Raw genomic sequence first — 21,955 nt, 5'->3', positions numbered from 1 at the left:
TTCGCAACTCGTACCGGCCGATTACAATGCTGTTGTGTATCCAGAAATTGTTCGAATTTCGACTATTGGATCGATACACAATTTGGCTTTCGCAAAGGCAAAGAGACGAAAGATTGTCTTACGTTGCTCACAACAGAAATTCAAATGGCCTATGCTAGCATAGAGATGGCATCCATTTTCATGGATATCAAGGTAGCTTTTGATTTCAGTTTCTTTGAACATTCTTTCTGAGAAGCTGCACCAGCATCGTCTTTCACTGAGTTTAAACAACTTTTCGCTAAACTTGTTTTCTGAAAAACACATGCATTTTCGCATTGTCACTTAAATTGGTTATTTCTCAGCTGATTTATGCATAAGAGAATGAACAATGGAAAGTTGACCCCTAAAAATCACTATTTTCCATTTGTCATTTCATACATTGATTGATCGTAAATACTTTATTTGCAGCACTTTTAGAACTTTGTATGGTACATATTGTTGCTGAAGTAACAAAGTTATTATCTCGTCTAGATTTGAAAAGTTATGAATGATTTTTGTTGAAAAATATACCATTTTGAAAAAAATTACAAATTTTGAAATTTTTTACAGAAATAACGCTCTCGCAGTCTTAGTGAAAGCACTAGAAAAGTTCCGATCTTTCAAATGAAATTAACAGATTGAAAATCCATTTGCGATGTTGGAAGATAAATAGCTTTGAAAAAAACCATTTTTGTTCTCAAAATCGCCTGTAACTATACAAATAAAAGGGATAGAAACTTTATTGCTTCGGCAAAAATGTGCATTTACAAATGTTCTAAAAACTTCTAGACCAAATTATTTGCGAAAAATTAACACATAAAAAGATATTAATAGAAAATTAATTGTTCAAGAGCCATCCTACCTTAAATATTTTAAAAATCACAACACATGAGCGATTACTGATCAGAGATAGCCAAATCTTTTCTTCAGCAAAGTTGTTTCAATTTAATTGATTTATAACTTTATAGAACATTATGCAGCAGAATTTTACATATCGAAAAAGTAGATTTCAAAGCATCTACCATAACGACAAGGACCACCCTAATTCAACTAATATAAAAAATCGGCAAGAAAGTGCTAGGAAAGTTTGCCGAAGATACTAAACACTGTAACCTCCATTTACGAACCAAACCGGGGATTCGTAAATTGAATTAGTTCGTAAAAAAGTGTTCGTTATTTGGGATTTAGCTCGTAAAAAAGGTTTGCTTCACATTCATATTAAAATTCGTTAGTTGAGCAATATTCTCGATAACCCTAACAATATGGGTATTTTTGCGACGGGCTTGATAATTAGTTGATGAAAATGGACAATCGGAACCTTTTTGAAATCCAGGATGGCGACTTCCGGTTGAGCAACATCCACGATAACCCTAACTATATGGATATTTTTGGAACGGGCTTGACGTGTAGATGATAACAATGGACAATTGGAACCTTTTTGAAATCCAAGATGGCGACTTCCGGTTGAGCAATATTCACGATAACCCTAACAATATGAGTATTTTAGAACAGGCTTGACGTGTAGATAATAATAATGGACAATTGGAACCATTTTGAAATTTAAAATGGCGACTTCCGGTTGAGCAATACAGTTAAGACCCGATTTTATCAGCTTTTTGAGCCGATTTTATCAGCTTCATATGAAAATTGATAGTTGGTACTTGGATGAGCTCTAGCAGACGAAGTTGAATTCGAGTAAATCTTTGCTTAAGAATATTTTTCTTATCTTAGAGATCCTAGACATGCGAAATTTTTTATTTATTTTACGCTGTCAAACCCCCTTAAAAAAATTTAAGCTAAATAATCAGTAAAGGTTATGAGGCTATATCTAGGGACTAAAGAAGAATATTTTAAGAGCTTCGGTTTCTTAAAAAGCAAGAAAAATCTATGTCCCAATTTTGTCAATGTCCCCGTTTTATCAGTCTAAAATTCAGGGTTGATAAAAACGAGTCTTCACTGTATTCACCAGAACCCTAACAATATATAAATTTAAACCGGAATTCACCATCTTGGATTTCAAAATAACTCCAGATATCGATTTCCGTCATGTAGTAGTCAACCCCGTGCCGAAAATACCCATATTGTTGAAGTTTTAGAGAATTTATCTAAACCGAAAGTCGCTATCTCGGATTACAAAATGGCTCTAGACATCGATTCTCGTCATGCACTCGTAAATCCTATTACAAAGATACCCATTTTTTTAAGGTTAAAGAAAAATTTTCTAAACCGGAATTCACCATCTTGAATTACAAAATGGCTCAAGACATCGTTTTTCGTCATGCACTCGTCAACCTCATTCCAAAAATACCCATTTTTTGAGGTTATAGAGAATTTTTCAAAACCGGAAGTCGCCATCTTGGATTACAAAATGGTTCAAGCCATCAATTCTCGTCATGCACTCGTCTACTCCATTCCGAAAATACCCATATTATCGAAACCGGAAGTCGCCATTTTAGATTACAAAATGGCTCAAGACATCGATTCCCGTCATGCACTCGTCAACCTCATTCCAAAAATACCCATATTGTTGAGGTTAAATTATATACAACTTCTTACTCAAACTTTTTTACGAACTTGGTTATTTTGAATTTAGTTCGTAAAAAAGTTACGTATATCAAATATTACGTACAAAAAGAGTTCGTGAAGGGAGGTGTACATATAACTAAAACCAACGGTTTGGGTGCACAGTTTTGTCTTCCTAAATTCAGCTTTGGGACCGTAGTACAACGGGAGCTACGGAGGAAAAGCTCGGAGTCTGAGAAAATAGGGATATAGTTGTCTGGAGAAATCTCAGTAGCTGACAGCTACATGTTTCACGAAAATGGGCATTGGTATCGAGAGAAATATCGCCGCCGACGAGCTCTCAGCGCCAGCTAGTAGATCAATAGGAACCAGTAGCGCCGAGAAGGATATGAAACCCTGCAAAAGTGGTTGTAAAGAGATGTAAATCATTATGGTCGGTACCTCCGGATCGGTCCATGTCTCAACAGTTGACATTTGCAGCGGATCTGAGCAGGTCAGATAACTATAAGCTGCGAAAGTTGGATAGCAAGCAAGCAAAATCAGCAAAAGGATAAAAACATAAATGATTAACTCAAAATAAAAATAGTAAGAGCACAACCCTTACTGAAATAGTACCTAACGGTTGCACCGGATAGATGTTGATTGCAAGTAACAAGAAGTGTAGGTTTAGTCGGTAGGCTTGTTTAGTACGAACCAATCCGACACTACCAAGAGTCACCAGACAGCGGCGTTTGTTGAAGATTCCTTCTCGATTACAGACATTTACCCAATTTGTTCAGCTGAGTCGATTGGTACACAAGATTCGGCCCTCGCAAAAAAAAATCTAGTTTGAAGACTTCTATACCTTTATTTTAAAAAGAAACATTTACAGAATTTTCTGTGCACGGGCCTGATATGAAGAGTGGCTTATGAGACCTCTGAACCGTGGGACCAGGACCATCATTACTCATTACTCGCTTGGATAGAGCTACAGAAGAGTTGCGTGGATTCTTCAAATGCAAAACGTGTTGATGTTGTCGACCCCATCGTGAGCCCTGAAGCCGCATACTGGGAGCAACCCAGCTACTTCACCCTTGATTCATAATCTGATAGCATTATTTCTGGTCGAGTTATTGTCGCTTTTGAAGGCAAGGTTTTTGATTCTACCATTATCAAACTAGTATTCATTACTACTTCCATGAGACAATCAGAACAACTGAGGTTTCGACATGATATTGATCTCATTTGAACGGTCTATGGGTTGAGAATTTTATTGGTCGCATAACGCGCAATTTTTGCTTGCGTTTTTTGACGGTGTACTGATGAGAATGATGCGAAAATAGTCAGTTGGTACGTATAGTTAGAACAACGATCACCATCAACGATACCGCACCAATATATACGAGAACTAAGCACAGTCCAATGATCGCGCTGGCCATTGTAGTGAACAATGATCACAGATGCCATGGGGAAATGAGTAGAGGTCAAATTGCTCATATTGACATGTAAATCAACTTGTTTGTTTCGTGTTTCGCTAAAGTTTAATGATTTTGCTGTTTGCAGGTTTTTGTGCTAACTCATTCAAAAATCAAGACATGCATAGCTACTAGCCAACGGTTCTGATAGCCGAAGGGGGCCCTATCCACATAATAAATGTATTAACCAAAACAATGACTCACTAGGAATAGATTGAAACATGAACACCCGAATTCGGAAATTTAAAGTTGCAGTAACTTAACATCACTATTAATACACTATAATGCAATTAAGATATTTAATAAAATCTGTTTCGAGATAACAAAAACTAATGAAACTCTACTCTTTTGCACTTTTTCCAGATATCCTACAAGTACACTGAGGTGCTGCAAACATCAATCAATGTCATAAGGTGTATATATTGACATTCTACTGCTGTAATGAAACTTCGGCGCAATGACCTAAAACTTCCAGATCTAACAGTGCAACCAGCTCAGAAATGTTCTACAACCTGTTAACGGATGTCTCGTGGGAGATACAAAACTGAAATCTCACATTCTCGTGACACCATCCAAGAGTATCTCTACAGTCTGAGAAAAGATCGGCAAATGTATGGGGCAGGCGGGTGATTATGTCTGGTGGGATTTTTTTTGCTAAAGGAAATGACAACGGATATGTGATAGAGAAGATTGTCTCAATTAGCAACTGTGGTACTTTCTAGATAATCAAGAAGGTTCAATAAACCTGTCAACTGAAATAATTGAGCCAAACGAACGTGTTGATCCTAACAGAAAAAAAACTCGTCCGTATGGGTTGCCGAAGCCAGATAAAAACGATTTAACAGTGTCCAGCGCAACTTTTGGCGAATCTAGTCGTGCTTTCTCTACATGCCCAATAACAATGCAAAATTCAGCGGCTCGTCGCTTGTCGCTGATTTCGTGTTGCTCTGACCTTTTATGCCAGAAGCATCCGTGCCCGCGAGTGAGATAGAAGAAAGTTTTTTTGGTTAACAGTGAAACGATCACAAAGCGCTCTTCTTACCAGCCCGTCCCCTGAAATATATGATTGATAGAAGATAACGAAACTCTACCGAACGAGACAGTGAAAGAAACGGAACATCGGAAATAATTAACATTTTAGGTGTAGCGATAAAAACGTCGCACGAAACACATAACAAAATAGTAAATTAAAAAATAGTTCAACGTGAACCGAAATTCCAAAACCAAGTATTAGTGGTTTATTTTATTAGTGCGTATTGCGAAAGTAATTCTCTCAAAATGAAGACAGCCAGATGCATTAGCCACCTCTCATCCGTTAGCTTAGTTCTGTTGATAAATGTCGCAGTCGCTGGATCCATACAAATTGACAACAGACTCGTACAGCCCCAGCATGGTAAGTAAAGCGCAAATGAAAACAGGGACAATATAATAAATTATGCGGTTTATATGAAATCTGTGAAGGTTGTTCTGTATTTGTTGTTTAATATTAGATGTTGTTTTTTGCGAGTAATAATTTAATTGTTTACCTGAAAATGCTGCTTGTGACATATGTCCGATTGCAAACAGCACCAGTTATGTTTTCATTAGTTGTGTCCAGCCCAGGATTCCTAAAGTGTTTCAACTGTTGGCAGAATGTGTGAAGCGAATTGATTAAAATTTTCGTGAATTACAGTGTATCATTTCAATAACATTCTGTAAATTTTCAATGCAAAAATATCGACAAACGACTCGATGACAAAGCTTTTTGTAGAACGTCTCTGGAAAAAAAACATGATTTGCGGTTGCCATTCCAAAACTACTTAACCGATTTCTACAAACTTTGCATACACATTCAATGTAAAAAATATCTAATCCTTGTTTACTTTTTGGGTCTTAATTTTTCAATTGTGTAGGTTTTTGCTCACAAAAAGGTAGATTTTTTCGTGATAAATATTTTTTATTCAAAATAAGTAAAAAAAACCCTTTATTGACAAATTATCTCAAAAACTCAACGTAAAGGTTAGGTATTTTTTACATAGAATGTGTATGCGAAGTTTGAAGAAATCGGTTAAGTAGTTTCTGAATGGCAGGTAACACCGCAAATCATGTTTTTTTTTCAGAGACGTTCTACAAAAAGCTTTGTCACCGAGTCGTTTGTATAATGCACGAAAGTTTTGATCAATTCGCTTTACGCAAAGTTCTAAAAAATTACGTAAGAAATGTTTTTTGTTCACGCTGAAACCCTTACCCCCAACCCCCTTAATGAAATTTTTTTTCATGTAGAGAGTCCTGAAAAATAGTTTTTTTTGCTATAAATCGAGATTTTGAGAGCATATTAAATTGATCGAATATGGTTTTGTGTTGTATTTAATGAGATCTTTAACCTTTAAAAGACCACTTTAAAAGTGCATTCATTTTTTTACATTTCAAATTCGTCTAATTCGTTTTATTCATTTACTTTATTTAATTCATTCCTATTTGAAATTTCATTCCATGAACTCTTTTATAAGTTTAACTCAGTTTATAAATTTAATTAATTTTATTCGATTTGTTTATTTTATTCATTCTAATAATTATATTCAAATATTCAATAGACTATTTTTAAATTTATGATCATTTCATTTGAATCATTTATGTCATTCAGAATTCTTTTTGTTCATTTTGTCCATTTGGGTTCATTTTATTCATTTAATCAATTTTATTCGTTTTATTCTTTGGATTCAATCTGATCAGTTTCGTCGTTTCCAACAATTAATTTATTTTATTCAGTGTTACCGTGTTATGCATTTTTTCAGATCAGTTTCTTCATTTTCATACTTCCTTTTTTCATACTACTTTATTTCATTCCTTTATTTTAATCAATTCATACAAATTTTTAATTTGACACAATTTTTGAAATATTCTATTATATTTATAGATTTTTAAAAATTGTTAGGTTTTTTTTATTTAAATCCCTTAAATCATTTTATTCTGTTGATTATTTTTTTAATTTTATCAACTCTCTATAACCCAACTATTCATTTTGTTTATTTTATTCATTTTATTAATATATCTTATATATGTATCCAAATTATGCTATTTATTTATAATAACGTCTGCTGTTCAACCCCCCCTTTTAGCGGGTTACCGGAAAATCGCTATAGAATATTCAAAACACGATTTTATGTTGTCGCCATTATGAAAACCTGTTCACAACATCCCCATTAATCATATAAATACATTGTTTGCATTTTGAAATCACTATGTTGAATACATTAAACGTTAAAAGTTGAAAATTTGAGAAAAACGAGAAAAAAACTATTTTGTGCATGGCAGTTTAATTTAGTTAAAAAATGTTTATGATCTTTTAAATTATTGAAGAAAAAAAATATTTTTAAGTTGCTAGTTTGTAGTACTCCTCTGTAGCTGTAAAACTATGTTGTGAACGATGCGGAAATAAAAGTTATTAGCAATAAAATCTTGATTCGTAAAATGGCCATGATGGACATTTTTGAGGGTTAAGTAAAAAATCCGTAGCTTTCGTGAGCTGGCAATATACTTTTCTGCTTTCTAATTACAAAAACAATCTACAATAGCTTTTTTAAGCAAAATAAAAATTTGGGCAGTAGGGGAAGAGGTAATTATTTTATACATTTTATTCATCTAGTTTATTTTTCATTTCATTTATTTTATTCATTAATATACGAAATTACTTTCATTTATCTATTTCATTTTATTCGTTTTATTTGTTTTATTTATTTAATTACTTGAATTCATTTTATTCATTTAATTAATTTATTAAATTTAATAATTTATTCATTTCATTCATTTTATTTATTTCATTCATTTTATTCAATTTATTAAATTTTATTCATTTTGTTCATTTTATTCATTTCATTCATTTTATTAAATTTTATTAATTTTGTTGTATTCATTTTATACATTTTATTTATTTTAATTATATTATTCATTTTATTCATTTTTTTTTCATTTTATTCCCTCTATTCATTTTATTCATTTTATTCATCATATTTGTTTTATTTATTTTATTTATTTTATTCGTTTTATTCATTTTATTCGTTTTATTCATTTTATTCATTTTATTTATTTTATTCATTTTATTCATTTTATTCATTTTTTTTTTCATTTTTTGATTTTATTCATTTTATTCATTTATTCATTTTATTTATTTCATTCACTTCATTCATTTTATTCATTTTATTTATTTTATTTATTTTATTTATTTTATTTATTTTATTTATTTTATTTATTTTATTTATTTTATTTATTTCATTTATTTTATTTATTTTGTTTATTTTATTTATTTTATTCGTTTTATTTATATTATTTTTATTCGTTTTATTCATTATATGCCAGTTCATACAATTTTAGTTTTTATTAATACCATCAATTATGTTCAGTCATTTTTCCAATTTGGTAATTTGACTCAATTCAATTTATTATATAAAATTTGAAACTTTTTGGAAATTTTCCAATTTTCTATTCGATGAGCGGTTTAATTTATTAATTTTATTATTATTATTTATATTAATTAATGTTTTTTTCTTTTCGCTTTAATTTTTTTAATTCCATTTGTTTTATTGATTCTCTTTAATTTATTAAGTTTATTCGAGGTTTTATTTAATGATTCAAATCACAATTCCTTTATTAAATCACTAGCTACTGTGAGAAATAATAATACTATAAAATTTCAGATTGATTGGTTCAATGATATTCAAATTAGTTGCTTAGAACGAGGTCACTTTACGAAAAAAATGATATCGTGTTGAAATTTTGAAAATTGCTACTAGGTGGGCAAAAATTTGTTCTGGAGTTTCTAAAATTGTTTTCCTTGTGGTGTATGTTTTTGTCATTGGTATCGTAGAGTTTTCTGTAGAGTGCCGATTGTTTAAAATATTGACAACATGGAAGACTGTAAAATACCATTTACTGGAAAAATACAGTAATATCAAGAGCGTTCTGGATTTACTCTTCGTTCTGGTTTGTGGCATTTTTGAACATTTTCTGAGAAATACGACGAACTGCCGGGGATAGTCAAGCAAAGTATCGAAAGCATGGTTACAATTTACATACATGGTTACAATTTACAATTTACATAGTTTAAAACTTGGTTGGGAAGATATTTTAATGTGCTTTTTGCCAACGTTTTAAAAATTACTGATTGTTCGGTATATTATTGATTAAATTTTTAAGATTTGCTGAGTTATTTCAAAATATAATTATATAGGAAATATAATTATTAGGAGCGAGCTGTTATACTGAACAACTGAGTTTCGGTAGCAAAGCATGTGGAGCTCATCTTTCTACGAAAGTGTACATCTAACTTGTGCGCTAGCGTAACATCATTCGTGACCAATAGTTTGCTTGTGAACATAGTAGTGATCCTTTTTGAAATTAACGTCTATCTGTTTGACCGAGTCGGTTGCTAAATACTGATGAAACGATGTCAAAACGTTGATTGCTGACTTAAGCACTAGAAAAGATCGACCAATACTGATTTGCGTACCTCTGTGGAATGGCTCTTGAACAAAGTTTCGGTAGTATTTTAATTATATGTAGACTAAAAACTTACGATTGACATACTAACATCAGCCTTTTCAAATTTGTAACAAGTGTTTTTTTTTTTTTTTATTCAAATCGTTTATTTGATAAGGCACGTTGCGTTAGCTTAAAGGTGCCAATTTTGTTTTGTTTTACATTTTAAATTGCTTAAAACTAGGGGATTACATATTGATTTTTTTTAAATGAAACTAATGCGATTTTATAGCTATCTTATATATCTACACAAGGGGATAATATTGTTTTCGTAAGATTAGGGGGGTCATTTAGTTTTTGTGGCAATATGGTTTGACATTTTTATCAGTGAGATTATTGGAGCAAATAATGTTTAATTAAGGGGGACAATTTTTTACGACTAACTTAAAACTAGGCATAACTAGAGGGCATGATTGAATTTTGTAAAGATTCGTAATTATAGTTATTTTTGTGGGTAGTAGAGTTGGGCAATTTCAACGAGATTATATAATATAATAGTTAAAACTAGAAGAGACAAGAAGAGCTAAATGCTTCGTGATGATATTGGGGGGGGGGGGGGGTAGGGGTGTTACTTCTGGGTATAAGAGTCAGGGGAGGGAGGGTAGACAAAGATGGCAGGGAGAGAAAATTATTTCAGTTTCAGGCATCGTGAGATCAACGGATGGATTACAAACTCGGGTGGCCTTCATCAGGGGAATCATGTACTGGGACGCCGGGTGGTCCTCCTCAAGATGGCAGGGGTTTTTCCAGACGATTTCGTAGTACGGCTCAGATGTGGATCGGCTACATTTCGAGTTAAGCGTGTTATGTTCGTGCCGTAGGTCCCGTGTTTGTTGGCTCATTCGATACAGATGGTTTGATACAGGTGGAAGAGCGTTCTGAGAATGATAAGAAGATAACAAGGGGCAGTTAGACTTGTATATTGATGGTTTTCACAAAGGTGTATATAAGGGACATATAGAGAACATCGCGGCTTGCCAGCACATCTCGAACCGGGACGTTGGTTGGTCTTCCTCGGGCCCGCAGGGTATCCATTAGCCGAGACCTAGCGGAACTGTACTCGGAGCACGCCCAGACAACGTGCTCGATGTCGTGATAGCCGTCGCCACAAGCGCAGATACCACTATCCACGAGCCCAATACGCCGGAGATGTGCATCCAGCGTGTAATGGTTTGCCATGAGTCGGGACATCACACGAATGAAGTCACGACCCACATCCATCCCCTTGAACCAAGGTTTCGTCGATACCTTAGGGATTATCGAATGTAGCCACCTTCCCAGCTCTCCACTGCTCCACGAAGTTTGCCAACTTTCGAGGGTTCTCTGATGAGTAATACTGAAAAATTCGCTGAAGCAAATTGGTCTTTCGTAAACGTCTCCTTCTAAGGCACCCACCTTAGCTAAGGAGTCTGCCTTCTCATTGCCCGGAATGGAGCAATGAGAAGGGACCCATACCAAGGTAATCTGGAAAGAGTTGTCAGATAAAGCACTCAGTAGCTCCCGTATTTTCCCCAAAAAATACGAGGAGTGCTTGCCTTGTTTCATCGAGCGAATAGCGTCAATGGAACTGAGGCTATCCGAAACGATGAAGTAATGGTCTGCGGGTAATGTTTCAATGACTCCAAGGGTATACTGAATGGCAGCTAGTTCTGCGGCGTAAACTGAAGCAGGGTCACTGAGTTTGTAGGAGGCGGTGAGGTTTTGATTGAAAATACCGAAGCCAGTGGATCCTTCGAGGTTTGATCCGTCAGTATAAAACATCTTAGAACAGTCGACTTCTCGGAATTTATTATAAAAAATGTTTGGAACCACTTGTGGGCGTATGTGATCCGGAATTCCACTAATCTCGTCTTTCATGGATGTGTCGAAGAAAACAGTAGATTCAGAAGTATTTATGAAATGCACACGGTTGGGATTGTAAGAAGAAGGGTTAATATTCTGCGCCATGTAGTCAAAGTACAGGGACATGAAACGGGTCTGAGAATTGAGCTCAACAAGCCTTTCGAAATTTTCAATCACGACCGGGTTCAAGATATCGCATCGAATGAGCAATCGATATGAGAGTTCCCAAAATCGATTTTTCAACGGGAGAACGCCCGACAGCACTTCGAGACTCATCGTATGGGTCGACTGCATGCACCCTAAGGCGATACGCAAACAACGATACTGAATTCTTTCGAGTTTGATGAAATGTATGTTCGCGGCGGAGCGAAAGCAGAAGCATCCGTATTCCATTACCGACAGTATCGTTGTTTGATACAACCTAATTAGGTCTCCTGGGTGGGCACCCCACCATGTTCCGGTTATTGTACGAAGAAAGTTGATCCTTTGTTGGCATTTCTGTTTCAGATACCGAATATGGCATCCCCAAGTACCTTTCGAGTCGAACCAGACCCCTAGATATTTTACTGTGAAGACCTGAGCGATAGTTTGACCCATTAATAGAAGCTGTAGTTGTGCTGGTTCACGCTTCCTTGAAAATACAACTAGCTCAGTTTTCTCCGTGGAGAATTCGATACCCAGCTTAATAGCCCAAGCAGACAAATTGTCCAGGGTATTCTGTAATGGTCCTTGTAGATCGACAGCTTTGGGTCCCGTAACAGACACCACGCCATCGTCTGCAAGTTGCCTTAACGTGCAGGAATTGTCAAGACATTCATCAATGTCGTTGACATAGAAATTGTATAAAAGGGGGCTTAGACATGAGCCCTGGGGAAGGCCCATGTAGCTAAATCGTGATGTCGATAAGTCACCATGCGAAAAATGCATGTGCTTTTCCGACAACAAGTTTAGTAAAAAGTTGTTTAAAGTCGCTGAAAGACCATGCTGGTGCAGCTTCTCTGAAAGAATGTTGATCGAAACTGAATCAAAAGCCCCCTTAATACCTAGGAACACTGATGCCATCTGCTCTTTGCTAGCATAGGCCATTTGAATTTCAGTTGAGAGCAACGCAAGACAATCGTTCGTCCCTTTGCCTTTGCGAAAGCCAAATTGTGTATCTGACAGTAAGCCATTTGCTTCGACCCAATTGTCGAGGCGGGATAGGATCATTTTCTCGAACAACTTCCGGATACAGGATAGCATTGCGATCGGACGGTACGAATTGTGGTCGGAGGCTGGTTTTCCTGGTTTTTGGATGGCGACAATGTTAGCCTCGAGAAACTTATTAAATAAGTTCAACAAGCGTCTCTTGGCAGTCAGGCAGATTCTTCAACAAGTTGAATTTGATTCTGTCTGGCCCCGGAGCTTTATTGTTACACGACAAGAGAGCAAGTGAGAACTCCACCATCGAAAAAGGTGTTTCGTTCGCGCTATCGTGAGGAGACGCGGCGCGGTAGATCTTCTGTGCCAGGGCGGAATCCGGACAAACCTTCTTGGCGAAATCGAATATCCAACGGTTTGAATATTCCACGCTCTCATTAGTACTGTTTCGATTTCGCATACGACGGGCTGTTCCCCAAAGAGTGCTCATCGATGTTTCTCTCGTTAATCCGTCGACGAACCGGCGCCAATAATCGCGTTTTTTGGCTTTCATCAAACTCTTCATTCGCTTGTCTAACGTCGCGTACTGTCGAAAACTGGCGGGTAACCCGTCGTTCCGGAAGGTCTTAAACGCGGCGGCCTTCTCTGCGTACACGTCTGAGCACTCTTTATCCCACCAGGGATTGGGAGAACGTTTTTGTATGTTCGCGCCGGGTACTGGCCTAGTCTGAGCTTTTTTCGCGCTGTCGAGAATCAAGCCAGCCAAAAAGCTGTACTCTTCCTCCGGAGGAAGTTCTTGGGTAGATTCGATGTTGTCGGATATCGCGGCAGCATAGCTCTTCCAATCGATATTTCGTGTGAGGTCATACGAAATATTGATTGATTTCAATGGCCTTGAACCGTTATTGATTGAGACTACAATCGGCAGATGGTCGCTGCCGTGGGGATCAGGAATTACCTTCCACGTGCAATTTAACCGCAGCGATGTTGAGCAAAGGGACAAGTCTAAGGCGCTCGGGCGCGCTGGAGGAGCAGGAATCCGTGTCATTTCACCCGTGTTTAAAATTGTCAAATTGAAGTTATCGCAAAGATCCTGAATTAAGGAAGACCGGTTATCATCATAGAGGCAACCCCATGCTGTACCGTGAGAGTTAAAGTCTCCTAAAACTAGTCGCGGTACTGGCAGGGATTCTAAGATGTCTTGTAGCCGTCGGTGCCCAACCGCGGTGTTGGGGGGAATATATATGGAAGCTATGCAAAGGCTTTTGCCTTTGGTTGTTACTTGACAAGCGACAACTTCAATACCTGTTATCGAGGGAAGGTTAATTCTGTAGAAGGAATAGCACTTTTTGATCCCCAAAAGCACTCCTCCATAGGGGGTGTCTCGATCCAGGCGAATAATATTAAAGTCGTGGAAGTTGAGTTCTATGTCGGAAGTTAACCAAGTTTCACATAATGCAAATGCATCGCAACTCAAATTATTTATTAAAATTTTGAAGGAATCGATTTTCGGGATGATACTTCTGCAATTCCACTGTAGAACAGTGATCAAATCCGTGACCTCGTTCGATGAGTTAGCCATCGAAGGATACAATCGCTGAGAGGAGGGGCCATTTAGCAGTCAACTGCTTCAAAAATGTTCTCACTGTAGGGAGAAAAGCTAACATAAGACTTTTAATAGGATCAGTAATATTGAAAGTTTTTATTATCCAGTCCACTATGTCCGAGAGTTTTATAATTCCAGTGCTGTGATTACTCTCGAACTGAAACAAAGGAACACTTGGGATTTTTGATGTTCCTGGAAGTGCTGGGAACTCCTTCTCTGAACTTAATCCTCCGAGACCAGGAGCTAATTGCTTCGGTTTGGTTGCAACACTTCCAATAGATGTGACTTTCGGAGCCCCCTCAAGGGACACCTTCTGGCCTTTACAAGGAACTTTACGAGAGGAAGTGTTCCTCCTCTTCCTATAAATTCTAGGCACCCTAGACGATGTTCCCTCTTGTGGGTTACCAGCCTCGCCCTCGTCAGGAGGCAAGTGAGTATAGATGTTTGCTGAGGATGGTGGCGTAGCATTCTTTAACATTTCTGCGAAAGAATGTTTGGATCGTCCCGCAAGGGAACGTTTCAGTTTATCCCCGCGTAGTTTGTACGCGGGACATGCCGAGATATCATGCAGACTCTCCGCACAGTAAGGACACTTTTCGGCTTGCCTACTGCACGAATCATCTAGATGATTCTCCCCGCATTTTCCACAGCGGGCCTTATTGCTACAATGGGTGGCTGTGTGACCCAGTTGTTTACACTTTGTGCAATTCATGACCCGCGGCACAAACAGACGCACAGGCAGACGAACCTTGTGCAAGAGGACGAAATTTGGCAAAGCGGTACCAGCGAAGGTCACCCGATAAGAGTTTGATTGGGGGTACGTTTTTGAACCATCCCCCGCAACTACTACTGAGTGCAAACGTTTGCACTCAAGTATTTTAACTGGCTGAAGTAAGCGGTCTCTGAATCGGCCGACCCCGTACTTCAGCAGATCCTCGCACGTCAAACTCTCATCGGTTACGACGCCTTCGGATTGTACTCTTACAGCCGGAATATACACGTTATAATCCCGCGTAAAGTGCTCACAGCAAGCAATATCGTTTGCCTGCTTTGAGTTGGCTAGCAACACCCTTATCTTGTCCGAGCGGACCTTTGAAATTTCGGTCACAGCCGAGAACCGTTCCGTCAGGTCTCTAGAAATCTGAAGAAGATTCAGTGATTTAGTCTTGGGCCGAAAGAAGACCACAAATGGACCAGTTGAGAGTTCTGGATAGCATTTGGGCCGGGGGGGAGCCTTAGAAGTTGAACCCGATTCAACTTCCATTTGACCATCCGGAGAGGGAACCATAGAAAACGTCAGCGCCCGCGCAGACGGAAGAAAGCAATAAATGTGTTACAAAAGACAAAAACCACTTAGCTTTAAACTGGTGTCCAACGACGAACCGATCCAGCTTATACAGCTGGCTATTGTTTAATCCTCACACGCGAACAAAAGACTGAGGACCGAACCGAACTGGCAAAATAACCTTGAATGCGGATTAAAACTATTCTTTATCGCCTCACACAGCACTACGGACTAGAAAAAACAACCTCTGTCTCGATGGAGAGCTCGAAAACGAATGTAACAAGTGTTTTCATATTCATTCATCTACCCAATCCGCAAACTTCCGTAAAATCCGGATCTGAAATTTTGGCAAAACACCAAAACCATCCAACGCTGAGTTTCATACAAGAAAATAAAGTCGGAAACAGGTAACTTTACGAGACAAAACAGACATGCAAAACACCCCATCAGTTGAACTTTCATCTGATAGACGTTCACATTTCCAACCAAGCATCTTTCAATTAATCATCATAATTTACCACAGCAGCAGACGCGGATCGAGAGATGGAATTGTCGACTCATTCGCCAAAACATCAGACCGAATACAGACAGCCCAACCACTCTCACTTTCGCACCATTCGGCACCATCCGCTCTCGGTTCTGTTTCATTAACCTGAATATGATAGTTCTTAATCCACCGTGTTTATACGCATGACGATTCAACCTATATACCTACCTACCAACTACCGAGCAGACCCGGGCCCAACAGCACGATTGCAACATCCATATAGCAAAATAGCGATCGATAGCCTGCAGTTGCTGCCGGCTGCAGAAAAGCATCTCCAATATGCAAATAATAGCGAACATCCGCTCGTTGCTAGCTAGCCGCCCGTTTTTTCCACTCTTTACCGTAGATGATTTAACAGCGGCAGAACAATCGTTCGATCCGCGTTTATATAGGCAAACAATTCCATCGCGGCGAAAATTGCATAATATTTACGTGCCGGGAAATGCTGAGCTATGGATACTGGTGTGAAATATAGGTGCAACATGAGTGAAGACGAAGCGTCTTTTAGGAAAATTGGTAAAATTCTTGCACGCGAGCCAAAGCGCGAAGCATGATACCGTCTACTGCTTTTCTGTGTTAGCAGGGCAGTGTGAAAGCGAAGTCATCAAGAAGTAGCTATTCAGGTGTCACAATCAATGCCTATAAACATCTATCTGTCGGTATACCCAACACTTATTTTTGAGTGATGGTTTTAGTTGTGACTCAGCTCATTCGCGGTTTCGCTAAACAATGCAATTTCTGAAAATAAAATTATTTTGGACTCTTTTTTAATCATGATTTGTTCCCCGAACAAAACCAGAACTCTGTTTGAATATATCTCAAGATTCTGATAGAACCCTTTTTGGCATTCCGATGGAATCTATCTCAGCATTATGATGGAATTCTAATTCGTATTTCAACGATTTTCTGTTCTGAATCTAGCATCCGTTAGATTTTCTAGATAAGAGAAAAAACAAATTCTTCAAATATAATGTTCAAGTTGTGACGTAATCAGGAGGTAGTTTTTGGGTTTAGTTCCCCCCACCCCTCAAACCGAATATAATGTAACAGAAAAAATAATTTATCGATGCTGATTAATATAATTAACTAGGTAATCCCCGTCGCGCGTTGCTGCGACTTTCAACACAATAGGAGTAAAACACAATTTGTTCCGAAGCGTCATCTAGCGAGCAGATAATCCCCAACCAATAGTACACAAACACGCTCCATAACAAATGTTCACCATGTATAATTTTTAGGGCAATCGGTTAAGGCGTTTGGGAGTCCATAAATCATATACATAGAAACATTGACTTTTATTTATATACTAGCTAATTCCCATCGCGCGTTGCTGCGACTTTCAACGAAATAGGAGGAAAACATAATTTGTTCCGAAGCGTCATCAAGCGGGCAGATCATCTCCAACCAATGGCACACAAACACGCTCCATAACAAATGCCCACTATGTATAAATTTTGACGACAATCGGTTAAGCCGTTTGGGAGTCTATAAATCATATACATACAAACATTGACTTTTATATATATACTAGCTAATACCCATCGCGCGTTGCTGCGACACTCTGCGAAATAGGAGGAAAACACAATTTATTCCAAAGCGCCATCTGGCGGGCAGATAATCTCCAACTAATAGCACACAAACACGCCCCATACCAAATACCTACTGTGTGCAAATTTTTACGGAAATCGGTTAAGCCGTTTGGGAGTCTATAAATCATATACATACAAACTTTGACTTTTATATTTATAGATAGATAGATAGATAGATAGATAGATAGATAGATAGATAGATAGATAGATAGATAGATAGATAGATAGATAGATAGATAGATAGATAGATAGATAGATAGATAGATAGATAGATAGATAGATAGATAGATAGATAGATAGATAGATAGATAGATAGATAGATAGATAGATAGATAGATAGATAGATAGATAGATAGATAGATAGATAGATAGATAGATAGATAGATAGATAGATAGATAGATAGATAGATAGATAGATAGATAGATAGATAGATAGATAGATAGATAGATAGAAAGATAGATAGATAGAAGATTGATCGATTATTGTACACCAATAATTTTGAAACTGTGCTTTCTGATAACTGAATTTAGAACGTATAGTTTTAAGGTTGCACGGAGAATGCGCAAAATTCGCAAACGAAAAAAGCAGTTTTTTTCCACACCGTATGTCAGTTCTTCATAAAAATCAATCAGCGTGTGTAGAATGTTGTTACAGAACTGCTGATTGATTTTTATGAAGATCTGACATACGGTGTGGAAAAAAACTGCTTTTTTCGTTTGCGAATTTTGCGCATTCTCTGTGCAACCTTAAGCATCATGGAAACTTTTGTAAAATTGTGGGGATGGGATCCTGTAACTGATGTCTGAGTCGAGATTCAATAATTGTCAAATAATATCAATATCAAATAAATCAATGTGCTCTTTTCTGAAGGGATGTTCAGAATGAATCGGGCAAAATGTTTTTGAATGGGAAGCGAAGTTTGAATAAAGTCAAAATTTCTCAAATGGGTCACCAAAATTAGGTGAAATTACAGTTTCGATGGAAGATCCCATGTTTTTGATAGCATTTGGCGTTGCAAAATCAAATCCAGATAGCTTTATCGGTAGATTACTACCGATTGTTTGTTTCCGTGAGCCATTCAGCCACCCGCTTCGTCCCGATCTACTCGTTTTAGTCCCCGGCGGTGGACCTAGCCTACTCAACAGGCTAACCAATAGGTGCTGAGCTCCACCCAGCGATTCGAGGTGGAGCGTAGCTTCCGGTTCATTGGCGCTCCAACGACCTACTACTAGCTATTCGACGCGGTCTACTCGGTATAATCCTCAGTGGTGGATCTAGCCTACTCACGAGCTGCTTGGTAGGGTGTCTAGGTCGGTCCGGCGATTCCGGTGAAGCCTGACGTCCGGTTCGCTGGCGCCCCGAACCCGATGCTATGTCGCGTGTAGAGCTTCCATCCCGGGAATTTATTTCCCGAGAATCCCGGGATTTTTGGATTTCCCGGGATTCCCGATTCCCGGGAAATTGTGTTTTCTCATTCCCGGGATTCGGGAATCCCGGGAAAAAGATTTTTAATTTATTCCAAAAGACTTAGGTTCTGCGGATGAAATTCTGTAGGAAATATCTTTTCCGGCAAACATTTGGAGTGAGTAGTGAATGCAGATTGTGCTTTTTCAACTGATGTGCAGATCAATGGCTTTTTAGGCTCACTGATATGTTGTCGTGATTTTTTTAGGTATATAGTCCATACTCAAAACACTGCTAAAGAATGTTGATTTTTTCATTCAAAAATGGATTAATTTGCTGACCGTTGTACTGAAGCATTTCCTTACAGAAGCGTTAGTGATGCGCACGATATCTCTGCAACCGATGAGCCGATTGATCAGATTTTTTAACAGTTCTTTTTATAATTTATTTTAATAGTTAGATCTTGAATGAAAGGTCTTGCAATCAAATTAGTAATGAAAATTGCGTTACTTTCCTAAAAAATCGATGTGTGTTTGTTTCAAAACTTGGGTGGATTGTAGTGATATCATGCTTAACGCAAACGCTATTTAAAATAAGGAATGTTTCTAGAACATCTGCAGCAATATTTGGTCGGTTCAATGAATGTATATTTCGTCTTATTTGTTATACCATGACTGTAATATCTGTAAATTTTTAGATGTATGAAAGGAAACACATAACGTTGTATCTGTCCAATATCATGCGCATCCAAACTCTTTGAATGTCGTTTTCAAGGATGCAGGCAGGATTTTTGAAGGGATACGATCAAGCAATCCAAATACTTGCCCGTAACAGGAAATCGTTGGTAGGCTTCATCCATCGCTGCACAGTTCGTCCATTATCTGCTTGATTTTGATTCACACTTAATTCAAAATGATGCTGATCCTACTGTGACGGAAATGATTTTGATCGGAAGTAACTGCACACTACCCTGAAGCAGCTCAATCTTTTCATTCCAAATTACCAAATAAGGTGTTTTGCATTAAATTGATCACATTCCATCGTATCAGAACAACGAAATCCAATTTTGGACAGTAACTCCAGTAGCTGCGTTTAGTATATCGTCCCAATCGTAATCGTAATTACCAAAATTTAAGTTATACATATAGCCAAGAAAAAATTGATGTTGCGTAAACTTATTGACGAGTTATCAAATGATTGAATGATGTGTAGGCCACCAAATCGCCATCTTCTGACAATTGCTTTAGGACCGATATACATGCAATCAAACGGGTTTGAAAACTTTTCAATTTATTCTTTTGTTTTCAAGAAAATCATTCACCTTTTTATTTTTCTTCTGTATTCCCGGGATCCCGGGATTTCCCGGGAAATTTATTATTTATTTCCCGAATCCCGGGAAGCTGAAAACCCTCGGGAAATGGAAGCTCTAGTCGCGTGCTACTCAACTGGTCCCCGGCGGTTGACCTAGTCTACACCGTCGGAGAGCTCCCCGGCGGCGGAATTTCTCCCGAAACCTGATTTGTGGTTTCACGGCGGCTTTCTAGCCAATGGCGCTACTTTGTTGGTCTCTTCGCCACTTCCTCTGTAGCTCGGAGTATATACTCGCAACCACTCTATTGATAGCGCCACTGCCACATCAGGCATACCCCTACGGACTTCCGTTGTCTCTTGCACGTTCACACACTCCGGGCGAAGGGGTGACGAAGCGTGTCCAAACCGATGCAGGTACTTCCAGAAGCATCCGTGCCCGGACAAAAACTACGTCAAATTGAAGCTCACCTCTCCATGTTTCCTATGTACCCAAGTAGATACATTTGGGATGAGTAGGTGGGTCCACCTTCCTTTCTCCGCGTTGTCCCACTCTTGCTGCCACTGAGCTAACGAGTCCTATCGGACCAGTCTTCTTGCATTACGTGCATTTCTCCGCTGGTAGCATTCCACGTCCTCAGCCAGAGTGATAACGATACCGACTCCGACGATATCATTCTGTACGCACTCGCGATACGAACAGCCATTAGGCAAAACTTGCTTGTTAACTTCGTCCGGTCCCGCTTTGAGTTCAGCGCAGCAGCCCAGGCCGGTACGCCATACCTCAATATTGAGGTTGAGACTCCCGCCAGGAGACGTCTCGTGCTGCCTCTTGCTCCTCCGTGATTTGGCATGATCCTTGCCAACGCGTTAGTTGTCCTCGCAGCCTTCCCACATACGTAGCCGACATGGCTGTTGTAATTTAACCGATCGTCGACCATCACACCCAAGTGCTTCAGCGCACGAGTAGATGGGATGGATTGTCCCCCGACGCTGATCTCGACACGCTGGATTTTATTTACGGTTGCTGACCAGCACTACCTCGGTCTTCTGATGAGCCAGCTACACCTTGACTTCAACCATCCGGGTTTCCACGATGCCTATTGTCCTTGCCGCCAACATCTCCATCTCCTCAATGGTCTCGTCGGTTATCGTCAGGACAACATCTTCTGCAAAGCCGACGATCTCAACTCCCCTGGGCAGTTCCAGTGTTAACACTCCGTTGTACATTATATTCCAGAGCGTTGAGCCGAGTATAGAGCCTTCATGTACTCTCGCCGTGACGAGCTCTGCCCCATGTTCGTTTCGTAGACCAGTACTCGGTTCTGGAAGTAACTTTTCAGAACTTTGCACAGATAGTGCGAAACCCGCATTCATTGCAGCGCTACGTTGGCACTGTTGAACGAGTTCTTTACGTCTATCGTTACCACGGCGCAGTAGCGATTACCCCTTCTCTTTTTCTTCGATGCTTCACCGTCGATATCCCTTTGCGGACCCCGAACTGCCTATGCGATAATCCGTTCTCACATTCAGCATAGGCCGTCAGCCTGTCGAGGATGACCCCTTCCAGAAGTTTACCAAGAGTATCCAGCAGGCATATATGCCGATATGATGCTGGATCTCCTGGTGGTTTCCCTGCTTTTAGCAGCAACACCAGCTTCTGGATCTTCCATGTATCCGGGAAGTAGCCATCGTCCAGACATTTCTGTAGAACTATTCTGAAC

At 38.6% G+C, this 21,955-nt stretch overlaps 1 protein-coding gene across 1 annotated transcript in view; it reads left to right on the top strand.

Annotated features, from left to right (window-relative positions):
• Positions 1-21,955, top strand: part of LOC131681632 (uncharacterized) — a 113,868-nt gene that overhangs the window by 10,465 nt on the left and 81,448 nt on the right. The window contains exon 2 of the mRNA XM_058962543.1: positions 4,359-5,388. Within this exon, the coding sequence (XP_058818526.1) occupies positions 5,274-5,388 (115 nt within the window). The 5' untranslated portion in view covers positions 4,359-5,273. The remainder of the gene's footprint in view (positions 1-4,358; positions 5,389-21,955) is intronic.

Source organism: Topomyia yanbarensis, chromosome 2, assembly GCF_030247195.1.
Source record: "Topomyia yanbarensis strain Yona2022 chromosome 2, ASM3024719v1, whole genome shotgun sequence".
NCBI lineage: Eukaryota > Metazoa > Arthropoda > Insecta > Diptera > Culicidae > Topomyia > Topomyia yanbarensis.
Note: the sequence above shows the minus strand (reverse complement) of the source record. Positions and strands in the feature narration are given on the sequence as shown.